The sequence below is a fragment of the Henningerozyma blattae genome, chromosome 3 (assembly GCF_000315915.1).
Source record: "Henningerozyma blattae CBS 6284 chromosome 3, complete genome".
In the NCBI taxonomy this organism is placed as follows: Eukaryota; Fungi; Ascomycota; class Saccharomycetes; order Saccharomycetales; family Saccharomycetaceae; genus Henningerozyma; species Henningerozyma blattae.
The window spans coordinates 1,720,687-1,737,066 of NC_020187.1; the positions used below are offsets into that span (position 1 = coordinate 1,720,687).

The 16,380-nt window shown below is 32.3% G+C and overlaps 6 protein-coding genes across 6 annotated transcripts; 1 reads left to right on the forward strand and 5 right to left on the reverse strand.

Annotated features, from left to right (window-relative positions):
* Window positions 1-941: 941 nt before the first annotated feature.
* YOR1 (ATP-binding cassette transporter YOR1) lies at window positions 942-5,399 on the forward strand (the record flags this gene model as incomplete). The annotated part of the gene is made up of 1 exon (XM_004179972.1): window positions 942-5,399. The coding sequence occupies one exon, from the start codon at window positions 942-944 to the stop codon at window positions 5,397-5,399; it is 4,458 nt and encodes a 1,485-aa protein (XP_004180020.1).
* A 574-nt stretch (window positions 5,400-5,973) lies between these two features.
* Window positions 5,974-8,490, reverse strand: NIP1 (translation initiation factor eIF3 core subunit c; the record flags this gene model as incomplete). Its single annotated transcript, XM_004179973.1, has 1 exon — window positions 5,974-8,490. One exon carries the CDS (start codon window positions 8,488-8,490, stop codon window positions 5,974-5,976), a length of 2,517 nt encoding a protein of 838 aa, XP_004180021.1.
* A 1,021-nt stretch (window positions 8,491-9,511) lies between these two features.
* Window positions 9,512-10,450, reverse strand: BGL2 (glucan 1,3-beta-glucosidase; the record flags this gene model as incomplete). Its single annotated transcript, XM_004179974.1, has 1 exon — window positions 9,512-10,450. The coding sequence occupies one exon, from the start codon at window positions 10,448-10,450 to the stop codon at window positions 9,512-9,514; it is 939 nt and encodes a 312-aa protein (XP_004180022.1).
* Window positions 10,451-11,244: 794 nt separating this feature from the next.
* On the reverse strand, window positions 11,245-12,399 carry TBLA0C07130 (RNA methyltransferase; the record flags this gene model as incomplete). Its single annotated transcript, XM_004179975.1, has 1 exon — window positions 11,245-12,399. The coding sequence occupies one exon, from the start codon at window positions 12,397-12,399 to the stop codon at window positions 11,245-11,247; it is 1,155 nt and encodes a 384-aa protein (XP_004180023.1).
* Window positions 12,400-13,520: 1,121 nt separating this feature from the next.
* GLC8 (PP1-complex regulatory subunit GLC8) lies at window positions 13,521-14,282 on the reverse strand (the record flags this gene model as incomplete). The annotated part of the gene is made up of 1 exon (XM_004179976.1): window positions 13,521-14,282. The coding sequence occupies one exon, from the start codon at window positions 14,280-14,282 to the stop codon at window positions 13,521-13,523; it is 762 nt and encodes a 253-aa protein (XP_004180024.1).
* A 772-nt stretch (window positions 14,283-15,054) lies between these two features.
* ERV29 lies at window positions 15,055-16,098 on the reverse strand (the record flags this gene model as incomplete). Its single annotated transcript, XM_004179977.1, has 1 exon — window positions 15,055-16,098. The coding sequence occupies one exon, from the start codon at window positions 16,096-16,098 to the stop codon at window positions 15,055-15,057; it is 1,044 nt and encodes a 347-aa protein (XP_004180025.1).
* Window positions 16,099-16,380: the final 282 nt, after the last annotated feature.

The window sequence follows — 16,380 nt, forward strand, 5'->3', positions numbered from 1 at the left end:
AAAATTGAAAATGACAAAAAAAAGAAAATTGAGAAAGGGGTTACCCGGAGAACCACGAAAGTGACACAAAAAGAGTGTGTGTGTCAGAGAATACTATCATTCGAAGAATTAAGCATAGCAAATGACACTTTGCCATTAGTAAAGAGCAAATAAGAATCATCATGAGCATCATCATGAGCATCACCATCACCGGCACCACCACCTTGCAGTCTTATACTGTTTTAAATTTAACTCTTAACCCCTAACTCCCCACTCTCGACTCCCAAGTGCCCAATCACAATCAAGTCGATCTATAAAATCCGCAAGGTCACAAGGCAACCAGTTGAGATAACCAGAACCAATCAAAAATGCCAAGTATAAAATTCCTCTACGACTACATATCACAGGATATAATTAGAATAGCATATATAGATATTATACATATTAAGCATTTTGAGCATTTTGAGCAGTTTGAGCATTTTGAGCATTTTGAGCATTTAAACATTTAAACATTTAAACATTTAAACATTTAAACATTTTAAACCTTTAAGCTATGCCATGAACATTTTAGAATATCAAAGGCACCAGCATCACGCCCGATTTCATCACGCTTACTTTTCCGCTTCGGGCCACCAGATTGTGTGGCGGTGCGTTTCTTTTTTTATACCCATTGTTAATTGCATTGCTTTTTCTTGTGCTATATACATTTCTGGTTGCTTTTCTCTTCTCTTGGTTCTTCGGTCGTGTTCCGTGGAACTCGCTGTTATATCCTCGGCTATAAACCGCATCGCTATCGCATCGCAAATTCGCTATATCTATTAGCTAATGGCTATCGCCTCACTATATACTCACCAGTTGTTATAAAAGCAACAGTTCCTTGACCCTGGAATTCATCACCGCCTCCACCCGAACATCTCTATTATACATCCGGACATCACACATAGTCGCCCTTACATCTCATCATGCCGCACGTGTCTTCTTCAACCGGGAAGGTCACGGGGCACGATAAGCTGCGCCACGTGACCTCCGTGCATTCCACGCATTCCACGCATTCCACGCACTCCACGCACTCCACGCAATCCTCTGCACAATCTACAAGTGAATCTTCATCTCCACTGGCGTTCCTTACTGAAACTGATCTTGAAAGAGCTACGCATTCCGAATTAGACCCTCAAAAACGTCTATTCCGTTGGTTACATTATGGTCCGATGCCGCCTGTTCCCGATGGGGAAAACAGGCCCGTACACCCTTACTACTCGACAGGCCCCATATCACGTGTTTTGCTTTGGTGGGTAACACCTTTGTTACGTGTTGGTTATCGTAGAACTATTCAACCCAATGATTTATTTGCCATGCATCCAAGGATGTCTGTTGAAAAGCTTCATGCAGAATTCGAACAAGCGCTGAAGAGAAGAACACGTCGCGCGTTCGATTCCCAACAGCCGCCACCTCGTTTTGCTGTCTTATGGGCATTGGCATATACTTTCCGTTATCAATATTTATTATCAGTCATCTTTGCAGTATTGGCCAATTGTACCTCTGCTTTAACTCCTCTCTTGACTCGTCGTTTGATCTCATCGGTGGAGAAACGTGCTTACGAAGGTCAAGGTGTGGGTCCAGGGGTAGGTTATGCAATTGGGGCTTGTGTTATGCTTTTAATCAATGGGTTCTTATTCCATCATTTCTTATATTTTGCTCAAATGACCGGTGTCCAGGCCAAGTCCGTGCTTTTACAAGCTGCTGTTTTTAAATCTTCTCGTCTTTCTAATCGTGCTCGTTCCAGATTCCCTTCCGGTAATATTCAATCTTTGGCATCCACAGATTTGGCTCGTCTAGAATTTGCCATTTCTTTCCAACCATTCTTAGCTGGGTTTCCTGCTACTTTGGCAGCCGCTACCACTTTATTGATCATTTATTTGGGTGCTATTGCCCTTGTAGGTATCGGTGTCTTCTTCCTGGCTCTTATCTTGATGATGGTTCTTTTCCGTCATGTCATTCAAACACGTATTAAATCAAACGTTTTAACTGACCAAAGAGTTAGATTAATGCGTGAATTATTAGGTGCTGCTCGTAATATAAAATTATACGCTTGGGAAGATGCTTGTGAATCTCGTGTAGCTGAAGTTCGTTCTAAGGAAACTGCTCGTGTCACTCGTATGCAATTATTGAAAAATGCTGCCATTGCTATGGCTGTATCATTACCAAACGTTGCTTCATTAACCACTTTCCTTTCATTGTATGCTTTAAACCATTCTTCTAGTGGACTTATGGGTGGTATTGGTGGTCGTGATGTAGGATCTGTCTTTGCCTCTTTGTCATTGTTCCAAGTATTGGGTTTACAGATGTTCTTCTTACCAGTTGCTATAGGGACAGGTATTGATATGATTTTGGGGTTGGATAGAATACAAAAATTATTGTTAGAAGAGGAAATGGGGGATCATCCTATTCATCCTGGTAAAGGTGATCTTGAAACTCATGAAGATCAAGTAGAAATGATTGAAATAGTCAATTTAGATAAACAAGATAAATTAGATCAGGATAAATCCGATCACTATAACACTGAATCAACTTCTTCGGGAAAGATCTTATCTTCTTCTCAAATCTCGTTACCAAACGATTCTTTACCAAATGACTCTGCTGCTATTACTGTAAATGATTGTACTTTTGCCTGGGATAGTGAAGATCCAAATGATGAAACAAAGGACAAGACAAAGGATAAAGATTCGAAGTCCAAAGATTCGAAATCCAAAGATAAAAAATCTAAAGATAAGAAATCCAAAGATAAGCAAAAGGGTCCTGAGGAAAAAGAAGCACCTACTATTTTGAAACCTTTACTTTCCAATATCAATTTCACTATCCCTAAAGGTGAATTCGTTGTTGTTACTGGTCCTGTCGGTTCAGGGAAAACTTCTCTTTTATTTGCCCTTGCTGGTTTAATGGAACAACTTTCTGGTGAAATGAATCATTCTGGTGATCTTTTACTTTGTGGTATCCCCTGGGTTCAAAACGCCACTATTCGTGATAATATCTTATTCGGTTCTCCATATGATCCTACTTTTTACAAAAGAGTCCTACATGTTTGTGCATTAGAATCTGATTTAGAAAATTTACCTGCTCATGATAAAACAGAAGTCGGTGAACGTGGGGTCACTTTATCAGGTGGTCAAAAGGCAAGAATTAGTTTAGCTCGTGCTGTTTACAAAAATAAAGACATTTATTTATTTGATGACGTTTTAAGTGCAGTAGATGCAAGAGTAGGTAGACATATCATGGACTATTGTATGAATGATCATCTAAGTGATAAAACAAGAATCTTGGCTACTCATCAATTATCCTTAGTTGAAAAAGCTGATCGTATTATTGTCTTGTCAACTTCCAAAGATGCTCCACATTTCGAAATCGGTACTTTTAAAGAATTAATAAAAACAAATTCTACTTTACAATCTTTAATGCAATTCACTTCTTCTCAATCGGAAAATGAAAATGAAGATGAAGATGAAAATGAAGAAGATATTAAACAAGAAGCTCTTCAAAAGATCCAAACTCATGTTTCTATAAACTCTGTAGAACAAGATGGTGCTCTGGTATCAAGTGAAGAACGTGCCGTTAATTCTATCACTTGGCATGTCTATAAAACTTATGTACAAGCTGCCACGGGGAAGTTATGGTTCATCTCTTTACCTTCTTATTTCATTTTCGTTATTGGTACAACTTTTTGTAATCTTTTCTCTTCCGTTTGGTTATCTTATTGGTCTGAAGATAAATTCCATAATAGATCTCCAAGCTTTTATATGGGGTTGTATTCCTTCTTTGTCTTTGGCTCTTATATTTTCATGAATGGTCAATATACTCTCTTATGCTATATGGGGGTAGTGGCTTCCAAAACGTTGAATTTACAAGCTCTTCATAAAATCCTTCATACTCCAATGTCCTTTATGGATACAAATCCATTAGGTCGTATCTTGAATAGATTTACAAAGGATACTGATGCTCTAGATAATGAATTAACTGAAAATTTACGTCTTGCAATGTCTCAAATAGCAAATATTATCGGTGTCGGAGCTATGTGTATCATTTATTTACCGTGGTTTGCTATTGCTATACCTTTCTTACTTCTCATCTTCTTATTAATTGCTGATCATTATCAAAGTACAGGTAGAGAAGTTAAAAGATTAGAAGCCATTCAAAGATCCTTTGTCTATAATAATTTAAATGAAATGTTAACTGGTATGGATACTATTAAAGCTTATAATGCTCAAGATCGTTTTGCAACAAAATCTGAATTTTTAATTGATAAAATGAATGAAGCTGCTTATATATCTATTGCGGTGCAACGTTGGGCTGGTATCTTCCTTGATTTAGTGGCAGTGGCTTTCGCTCTTATCATTACTCTTTTATGTGTCACTAGACAATTCCATATTTCTGGTGCCGATACTGGTGTTTTATTAACTTACGTCTTACAATTACCAGGCCTATTAAATACTGTCCTAAGAGCTTTGACTCAAACTGAAAATGATATGAATAGTACAGAAAGATTGGTCTCTTATGCTACCCAGTTACCTCAAGAAGCTCAATATAGGAAACCAGAATGTTCTCCACCAATTGATTGGCCACAAAATGGTCATATTGTTTTTGAAAATATCAATTTTGCTTATAGACCAGGCTTACCAATAATTTTGAAAAATTTCAATTTAATTATTAAACCTAACGAAAAGATTGGGATTTGTGGGAGAACTGGTGCTGGTAAATCTACTATCATGAATGCTCTTTATCGTTTAACTGAACTTACAACAGGTAAGATTATAATTGACGATATTGATATCTCAAATTTAGGCCTTTATGAATTAAGAAGTAAATTGGCAATTATTCCGCAAGATCCAGTCTTATTTAGAGGAAACATTAGAAGAAATTTGGATCCTTTCGATGAATATCAAGATGATCTATTATGGGAATCTTTAGTAAAAGCCGGTGCCATTGATTCTCAAGAATTAGAGACTGTCAAATCGCAAGATAAAAATTCCGATGCAAAGAATCTTCATAAGTTCCATTTAAATCAAAGTGTCGATGAAGATGGGAACAATTTTTCTTTAGGTGAAAGACAGGTACTAGCGTTGACAAGAGCATTAGTACGTCAATCTAAAATCTTAATTTTGGATGAAGCTACTTCCTCAGTTGATTATGAAACCGATGCAAAGATACAGAATTTGATTGCAACTGCATTTAACCATTGTACAATATTATGCATTGCTCATAGATTAAAGACTATCCTTAATTATGATCGTATTTTGGTTTTAGAGAAGGGTGAAGTAGCCGAATTTGATACTCCTTGGAATCTTTTCAATAATGATGGTATTTTCAAAAGTATGTGTTCAAGAGCAAATATCACTGAAGAAGACTTTCCTAAACAAAAACAAATCTAAATTATTTCAAAATAATCACCAATATCATATTAATTTCCAATATCTAAAAAAATAATTTCAATACTAACTTAATTTCCAATATATTAAAAAAAAAATTTCTAATACTACAAAAAACTTCTAATCAAAAAAAAAAACTACTTCTAATCAAAAAAAAACCCCATATCAAATTAATTCCATTATGTTTATTTATTTTAATGCTATGAACGCCTCCACCCATATATGTTCAGCATTCAATTAAATATAATATATATTATGTAAATTATTCCATTCATCCCATATATACACTTTAATAAGACTAATTAATAATTTAAATTAATAAATAAATTTATTCATGTAATTTTATATATTCTCTTGTATATTCGGGATTCTTCTTCGTGTTATGTATATAAATTATGAAGGTCGTCCTATGATGATAATGTACAGGTACACAGCTTATGCTTCTACACAATAAAAGTTCAAAGTTGACAAATAAAAAGAAATATAGATCAAGGTAAAAGTGATGGAAGTTCGTAAGTTAATTATACAGATATATTGATGAAATAATGGATACTTTTCTTAGGATAAAATTTATAAATTAACGACGACCACCCCCAAGTTTAAAACGGTCACCACCGAGTTTATATTCTTTTCTTAATTTCAAAGCAACCTCCTCCAACTTACTAATAGCCTCACCTTTTTCAACTTTAACTAATTTCTTAGTTTCATCAATGCTAACATTAATACCAAATTTCTTAATAGCATCGTCCAAAACTTCGATAATTTTTTCTTCACTTAGACTAAATAACTCACTCAATTTAACAATAGAGAAACTGGAGTAAAATCTTCTATAAGTTAAGAAATATGTCTTCAAACTTTCGATTTGAATTCTTTCAATTAATTTCTCAAGAACTTCTTCAGAATTATGCAATAAATTCCAAGTTTGAATAGATTTCAAAAATTCGTAACATTGTTTCCAATCACCATTTTGCATAGATTTAGCAGCATGTAAAACATAATCTCTCAAAGTTTCTGGAGGACCTTGGAAACTGGATTTTTCGTAGTGTTCTAATAGACGACGGGCAGATCTTTGAGAGAATGGTAATTTCCTCACCTTAATACCAGAATAGAACGCAGCCATTTGTGGAATTTCAATTAATAATGAACTTGTTAAGAAAACAATATCAATCAAATCCAAATTAATATGTTGATGATATGGTAAACACAATTGTTCACGTTGTTCAGATGTGTTGTTTGGGTTAGTTGGTGCAACAATTCTATGTAAACTTTGTTGACCCAAAATTTCTTTCAAATGAGGACTGCATAATAATTCGTTCAAGACTTGATGACAATCTTCAATCAAACATAATTTAAATGCAGCCAAACCTAATTGTACAACGACCCTGTTGTATAAGATTTGAACAGATGGATCAGAGGTATTAATATATTCTTGAACTTTAGAGTTTAATAGCATATCCTTAGCAGCGTAGAAATCAACATTCACAGCAATGAAATAGATATGATATAAGATAGCACGTTTAGTAAATAATTCATTGGATTGAGAGCTTACTGTTTCAGATAAACATTTAATTAAGGTAGCAATATAAGAATCATTAACAGTTCCTTCATATGGAATATATTTAGAGGTATATTGGGATGGAACATTTTCCCAAGCAGTGGATTCAATGATATTAATTAAATTCATTTGCTTATAATAAATATGATCTAATCTTCTAATGAATACACGATTCAAAACCTTCTTTTGTTCATCTTCATTTAAGATTGCTTCCATGTATAATTGAACTCTTAAAATCAAATTATAAACAGATTGTTCATCTCTCAGACGTAATAAGTAATCACTTGAATGTGGATCAGTATTTAATAATGATTTGTTGAATTCATCATCTAATCTTTCAACAAATGAGAACAAAGAACCCAAAATTTGTTTAACACCTTTTTCATTAGCAGTAGGTTCAATTTCAATGGAGTCATTTTTTTTCGTTAATTCAGTAACTTGATATTTATTAATATTTTCATCCAAAATATTCATTAAGCTTTCAATATCGTTCAAGGAAGACTTCCATTGATCAACTGGTTGATAAGCTAAAGTTGCAGAACTATCAAATCTAACAGGAATCAAAGTTAAGTAACCCATGATTAATTCATATGGAGATTTGGCAATGTTGATCAATTCTTGCATTGTTTTAACCATTGTAGATTGGTCAACATTTTTCTTACCTCTAGAGTCTAAAACAATTTGTAAAGCAGAAAAGAAGTTAACTTCCGATGTAGCATTTGCCATTGAAGATAAGTTAGCAGCAGCATTCTTCAAAGTGAATGTAGCAGGTTCTGGAGCTAAAGAAACCTCTAAATCAACAGTTGGTTCTTTATCAAAGGATTCTGGATCTTTTCTTAAATCTTCCAATAGTTGCTCATTTTCTCTGGCAGTCTTTTTAATTCTTTGCTTCATAGTATTGAAGGCCCTAGCAACTGCTTTATTTTTCATAATTTCTTCCATGGCATTGGATGTAGTTGAAGCTTCTTCATTATTAGCATTATTGTTTTGAACTTCGCTTACTGCATCTTCAATTTGTGCAATAACTTTAATGAAAATATTTGGAATACCAAAATTTTGTTGTTGAGATCTAATTAATAATTTGGTGATAGTTTCGAATTCGTTCAAAATTGTGACCCAATCATTAGTTAATTCTGCAGCATCAATCTTATTATAGACCATTTGCATTTCATCTAATAATTTTTCTTTAGCAGATTTAACAACAACCTTAGCACCTTCGTCATCAGAATCGTCAGAGTCGGAATAACGGTTACCCTTTAAGAATTTGTTAGAAGCACCACCTTTTCTAAATTCTGGCTTTTTAAACCAATCTGGACCGTAAGGCTTGCTGTCAGAATCATCAGAATCAAAATCAGATTCTTCTTCAGATTCGTCATTTTCGAAGAAGGAATCATCAGAATCATCATTTTGAAGATCCTGAGATTCATCTCCAGAAGAAGATAATAATTCATCTTCGGAAGAAGAAGATAATAAATCTTCTTCAGATGAAGAGCTACCACTTTCATAATCGTAGGTAGTAGAAGCAAAGAAACGAGACATCTTTAATGTAAAGGAAACTTAGTGGTGAGAAATTTATTCGTAATATATGGAAAACAAAGAGACCAATTTCAAATAACTGAATCAAAATACAAAAGTAAAAATGTAATTCGTAATGTTTAGTTGAAAAAAAAATATTCTTAGGAATTAAAGTATTACAATATTGACTTGTAAGCTTGTACTTTGAATGTTTTTTTCTTCTTCTTCTTCTTCTTATGATATGGAATACACTTCCTTCACTTCACTTCTATGATGAATTCTAAAATTCAAAACTAAAATAAAAAGAATTTGAGATTCTAAAATTATAAAGAAACTATTATTTAATTATTATTACTTGTAAAGATACTAAAAGGTTTTTTTCTTACAATTAATTATTATTTCAATAATCAATTGATTGAATTGAATTTTACAATTTTGGATTTGAGAGTGTTACCGGAAAATAATTTTTCATTTTTCTTTGGAGGGGATCATCGAAAATTTTTCATACCGAAAAGTTGAAAAATTAATACGAAAGAAATTATCGTCACATACGGAAGCGACACAAAAAAAAAGAATTGAAAAGAATTCAAGAATTAAAATTCGTTTTAAAGGATTACGAGAAATTAATGAGCAATCTCTAAAGATATATAATACGTGGAAAGATATTTTAAAAACAATTACTGGAAAAAATATAAAATTGTATAAGTAAAATGCCTTGTAATAAAGATTTTTGCAATCTTCAATTGAAGAAAGGAAGCATAGAAAAGTCAAAATAAAAAATATGTAAATAATATTGTAAAACGCATTGGAATAAGGATACAAGTGAAAAGTGTTCCTCGGGTATAGTTATATATAATTTTTATTTAATTTATTTAAAGCATTATTTTTTTTTTAATTTTTATTAATTTTATTATTTAAACAATATTTGAATTGATTGAAATTGAATTGTAATGTAACCTATTAAAAGAGAATTGTGTATGTAAAGGGAAAGTTTAAGAAATGAAAATCCAAAATAAATATTCGATTAATGAACCATCATCGAAATTTAATTGCTGAAATCACATGATAAAGAGTATTTCAAAGATCTTTCAGAAGTGAAGACACCCCAGTGTTTTTCAACATCAGAAGTACCAGAGGTGTTTGGCTTCCAGTCTTCATCGAAAGCTTCAAATACAATAACGTTGATACCCCAAGCTCTCATAGCACAAATACCTTCTTTCCAGAATTGTTGAGCGTTGTCAGTGGATGGGTAAGAAGCTTCAAAGTTAGTACCATCGGTTGGCCAACCAGTTTCACCAACCCAGAAAGTGATATCAGTAGAACCCTTAGTAGATTGAATGGTTTGTAAAGCTTGCATAATATCATCGAAAAAGGAGTAGGAGGAGTTTTGCATGGTTTGACCTTGCCAGTATGAGAAGGCATTGGCCATGACGAAATCAGAAGCTTGAATAGCTGGAGCATTGTAACCAGCCACTAAAACGTTCCAAGAATCGACAGTACCAACTTGTTTAGAACCATAGGAATTACCATCGGAATCATTGATAGTTTTAACCAAATCACGAATTTCATTAATTTTGGAAGCTAATTGATCAGCAGTTAAATCATCTCTGTATAAAGCTTCAGAACCAACCAAGAAACCAGCAACAGTGCTAGATTTGATAGATGGCAAGTAGGATTTCAAAGCTTGTTGTTCAGCAGCGAAATGAGCATCGTCAGTTGGCCAAACACCAAAGAAGACTTCGAAACCAGCATCTTGAGCAGCAGGACCCAAGTTTTGTAAAGTGTTACAATCAGAAACAGCATAGACCTTGACGGTGTTGGTGTAACCAGACAAAGCTTTTAAATCAGTTTCATAATCTTGTTGGGATTTACAGGAACCATCGTTATTTTTAACACCCAAGTTGAAAGCCAAGTTACCCATGGCATTGGCAGACGAGGCGAGAAGTAAAGAGGCAGCAGAGATGGCAGCAACAGAGAAACGCATTTTTGATTTGTGGGGAAGGGAAAAATGAATCTGTTTGATCTGATTTATTAGATTACAATTGAAAAGTAATAACAAATCCAGAAAAATGACTAAAGAATTTATATGAGATATTGATATAAATACGTATTTACACAACCACCTATATATATATATATAGATATATATAGATTGGTGACCAAATGAAAAGAATGAATGAATGAACAATTAAGTTATCCAATCAATACAATATTCGATTCAAAGGTACTGTACAGAAACTAGAAAGGAAACCGGATTGCGTATTGTACGCTAAGTTTGGTGCTGCTGGTCTGCCTATAATAATCATGAATAACAAACAATAGTAATAAGACAACAACACTTGACGACAATAACAACAACAACAGTAAAAAAAAAACTATGAAAAGAAACTATGAAAAGAAACTTTGTCACAAAATTATGTGCTGAAAAATTCGGCCCAAATCGGAAGTGTAAACAAACACGCTGTGTCTCAGAACTCCCTGTAGAGGTGAATGCGCGAGTTGCTAATTATAGACGCATTGGGCGATCTGGCCCGAATTGGAAAGTGGCAACTTTTCCACGGTATTTTGTCTGCACGTGATCAGGCACGTGATGAATTTCTTTTTTAAATTTCTTTTTTTCTTACCCTTTTTTTCGTGGAGATGGGTGACACAAAAAAAAAGCGCACGACACAAAAAAAACGACACAAAAAAAGCATGTCACAAATAACGAAGAAGTGGGTCTATTATGTAATAAATGTATAAATGAGATTATAATGAGAGTATAGTATGAATGGATGGCTATCTACGAAGAGTTCCTACTAAGGTCAGAGCCATCATACATCCATCATGTACTGGGACTTGGCCTTGTGGTACTGAACCTGGTAATTCTAATTGACCGTCAAAAAATTCATGAACCCCAGAGCAACCTTCAAATTGGTCGCGGCTAGCGTTGAAACTGGCTTTTAATGTATCCCATTTACCTAATACCAGAAGTAATGCAGCGATGTCGTCTTGGGTTTCAGATTCAGAAGAAGTAGAACCAGAAAGAATTCCTTCCAAATATGGTACTTGTGTTTCTGTCTTTAAATATTTCTTTAAACTTCCATCATAGTAGTAGTCACCAGAATTAACCCACACGGCTTGTGAATAACCTCCAGGGAAGGCGCATTCTGTAAATACATCTGCGAATTGTTTTGCAACTCGGACATGGTACCCATAAGATGCCTTTGCACCTACAAAATCTCCATATGCCTCATCAGGTGAAACAACTTTCCTTTCTACAGTATCAACAGTGACACGGACATTGATAGGCACCAATTGACTTTTTAGTTCTAGGGCATCTGATTTCCCAATATTGATATATTTGGTTTGTTTGAATTCCTTATTACTCTTTGCATTTGGTTTTTCCATTCTTATAGCTAACCCTTCTCTATAACGCCCTTCGTCTTCTTTCAAATATCTCATAAAAGGTAAAACGCTTAATCTTGGCAATTTAGAAGCAACAGTAAAATATTTCCAGTATTCCTTTTTAAATACCGATTTCAATAAATAAGGTGGTGTAACGAAATATTGTAAAAGTGAAGCCATAAGCATACTATTACTCAGCTTACCATCTTTCTTTTTGGATTTATTATTATCTGTTTTACTAGAAGTTTCTAATATAACAATTTCTCCCACATTAAACATTGTAGCACTCTTCGCTATTTGATACATTATATGAGTAATTTGTTCCAAATTTGTACATTGATCAATGATATTGTTGGGAATACATAATGAATAGTTCAATGTCTTGCTCTTCACTTTAAGAGTTTTCTTTTTAGAAATTGGTTTTTCTCTTTGCTTCTTATTAATTTTAGCATTCGTTTTAGCTTGTTTCTTTTTCTGAGTTGTTTCAGTTTTACCAGTTTTACTGTCAGAGGGTTTCTCACCCTTTCTAGTATTTTTAGATGCCATCTTTAATAGTTTATGTGTGTTGTTATATCTATTCCAATGGAATCGATCAGAACATATTGAATTTCTTAAAAATCTTTTTTTTTCAAGCTCATCACATTCGTTGAAAAATTCTCAATGCGGAAATGCCAAAATTAACAATTAAAAATAATAAAATAAATGATACTCATGTATAAGAGTAAAGATAATACTATATACAATGTATGAATAAAACAAGAAACAAGGAAACTTGAATATGTAATTGTGTGAAAAATAAATTAACGAAAAACAAATGAATAGTTTGTATAAAATAGTAATAAGAATAAAATCTACTTGATCAATTGGTAACAACACAATACTATGAAGATTCTATGCATAAATAAGTTGGAGACACATTAGGTAGCTAAAAAAAACCAACTCGTTAAATCAAAATAATAGAGATTTTACTCAATGGTAACACAATATATTCGGAAAAGTGTTGGTAGTTTTTATAGGCTTATATGCATGGTTCTTAGTAGGCAATCTTCTTGATACTTTCCAATTTGCTCTGAAAATTTTGAAAGGCTAATGGTTATCTTATGAAACCATAAACTTTAACCAGCCCTACTGCTCGATTCCAGGAGCTAGTAAGGTTTATTTTCACTAATAAAGATTTCTTAATATGCATTCTTAATAATGGTATAATTCTTATTAGTACTTACCAATGCATTTTTAAAATACAATTAACACATCCTTCTTCAATAGATAACATAATTCCTTAGTAGTAGCTATCAGTTTAGAGTCTTCTTTTTTATAGAAAAATAATGATTAATGCTGAAAAAATATCTTGTATGAAGAAGTCAAAAAAACAAAACAAAAAAAAGACATCCTAGATGTATTAAAACTTATTATCATTATTGTGTTTTGATATAGCTAGGATAGCCACTCTAATAAAAACATATACAAACCTAAATACAGCCAGAATGTGTAATCCTTGCCCTAACTTACTTTACCAATTAACCGAAATAGAATCATAAGAAAAGTTTTCTATACATTAAATCATAAACAAAAAAAGCATTACAAAATTATCAAGTAAAATAATATATTTTGAAAGGTATCATAATCAAAATGTGATGTATATATATATGCGCTACAAATATTTTGTATTATTCGTCATCTTCTTCATCTTCTTCATTATCTAGTGCATGCAACCTTTTCTTTTGAAATATTTCTTTAACATTATAATGTTTTTTTCTCATTTCTTCAAACTTCCTACGTCTTGCAGCTTTCTCTTCTTCTTCAGTAGCATATTGTGGCTCATCATCTTCCTCCTCCTCCTCCTCCTCATTGTTGTCTTCATTCATATGTACCACTGCAGGTCGTTCATTTCTGTTTGGTTTAAATTCTGGTTCACCCAGCGAAAAATCATCAATAGTATCAAGATTTGCAAAATTATCATTCGTTTCGTCTTCATCAACTTTATAATATTCACCATTTGGATCGACAGCTCCTTGATAAGGAGTTTTTGGTTCATCAACATGTATATCCTGATATTGTAGCTTTGCTATTTCATTATCAGCTAAATTCTTCTCATTCCATTTCATCCTTTCATCTGCTTCTCTTTTTAAGGATAAAATATCTTTTGGTATTCTTTTATGATCACTAAAAGTATGAGGTATACCATTCGTATCATATTCTGCATCATTATCTTGCATGTCTAAATCAATTCCATTTCCATTATTCGGTATATCATTCAAATCAAGTTCTTGAGCTTCTTTATTTAATTGAGTGGAATTTTTTGCTTGATTTAATTTAGCATTTAATTGGGTATTTTTAAATACTTGTTTTCTAAACTCTGCAATGTCTTCATGGGTCGAATCATTTGGAATTTGATCCTTTGTTAATGGATTTTTTAAAATACCACCCATTATTGTTGTCTGTGCTTACTTTTAATTTGTTTTGAGATTGGCTGATTTAAAATTGTTAATTGTTAGCCGTATAAATATTTTAAGGCCTTCTTGCAATGAATCACTTATATTTTGAAGAATAAAGATATTTAAGGTAAATCAAAAAATAATATTGTATTTAATTAGTTTTGTTTTATTACGGTTTGTAACCTTTGGTTACTGAATAACAGAAGTATTCTATTTTTAATTGATTAGCAATTAATTTAACTAACTTTTCTTTCTCCCTATATTTTCCTTTCTCACTACGGAGCGGGATTTCCTAGCTAGTATATATAATATGATGTTGTAGAGGTAAGAAAAACGATACTTAAGATGACATGACAGCAAATAGTAATAAATAGATTTATTACTATAATTCTGGATGACTGAGTTACATTCATGTGTCTGGAATAATAGGAGTTTTTAGGAAATACTAGAATAAAAAAATAAGACACTAGCTTCTGTTATATATGTTTTTGAATACGTAGTAGTACAAACACGTTAAATATTCTGTATTCAGAGAATTAAGAATTAAGAATTAATTTGCAATATTACACAGACAATAGATGTGAATTATTTTTTAGTTTTAATGTTTGAAATTTTTTTCTTTTTTTTATAAAGAAGTATAAAAAATATAATAGTAATAATACATACATATATACATTGATATATATGAATGCTAATAAATGTGACAAAGAGAGGGAGTAGGGAATAAAACAAATGATGAATTAAATCATAATATATGCACTACCATTTAATAAATCTTCTTCTTTTCATCTACTGAAAAGCCACCAGCCCCTGTATTGGTTACTAATAGTAATCCACCAATAATACTTAGATTTTGATAGAACTCATACTTTAAGAAATCTCTCTTTGAAGAATCATAGAACCAATAATTATTCCAAGCAACATTATAAAATGTCAAGATCAAACCCAACATGATAGAAGCTAATTTAGTCTTATAACCAATAGCAAAACAAACTGTGAATATAATAGTTAAAACAACAGTGAACCAAGATTTACTGAAAGTAAAACCTATAAACATTAAAACAATTAAAATTCTACCAGCGAATAATAAGTATCCTTTATTTTTATCATTCTTATCACTTAATTCAGGTAGCATGGCGAATGTGGTTTTGTTTTGAACGATTGAATCACCAAATGCAATTAATAACCCACCAATGACACTAATGTTTCTTAAAACAAATGAAGAACCTGTAAATAATCCATAGATGATACCTTGAGTAATAATACATAGGACTAACATCCCTGTTGCGTAGTTAACATATTTTCTTGTGACTAATAAAAATGAACCAGACAACATGGAAATAGTTACTATTAATAAAAATAAAACAACAAATAACCAAGGATAATGTTTCCATTTATGTAAATAAAATATTTGATCTGAAAATTGTGTAATAATTCTAAACGAGTCCTCCAAGAAAGTGGCTACAATGAAAAATCTTGCAATACTTGGAACATAAGGCTTCAATTTGATTACAAATGGTAAATCAGTTAAGTCTTCTACTTTATTGGCGTAATAATCAATAGATTTCTTGATTTTATTAAAAGTGCTCAAACTATTAGGGTTACCAATACTATTAGAATTATTCAATTTGCTCATGCCGGAATTATTATTTAAACGACTTTTCATTGGTGCAGCACTATTTTGAACAGGTTGATAGCCACCATTCATGCTCATATTATTATAGTTGTTCATACCACCGTTCATATTCATACTCATATCCATGTTATGTTGTGGCATACCACCCAATGGATTATTACCTCTGTAAGACATAGTACACTTTCAATTGATCTTCTTGAAGTTTTTGATAAAATAATATGCTTGTCAAAACGTATGTACGAAATATATGCTTGTATTGATAAAATAAAACTACAAAAGCGTGAACGTATGTCCTAGACTGGATTGTTCTTCTCGATTTAATAACAACTATAAATATGATTATAAATCAACTGAGAATATTTCTCTGTAAAACATACTCCGCTTCTCTATTAATAAATCAAACTAAACTAATTGAATAGAATTAAATCAAATCAAATCAATTCAAATCAAATCAAA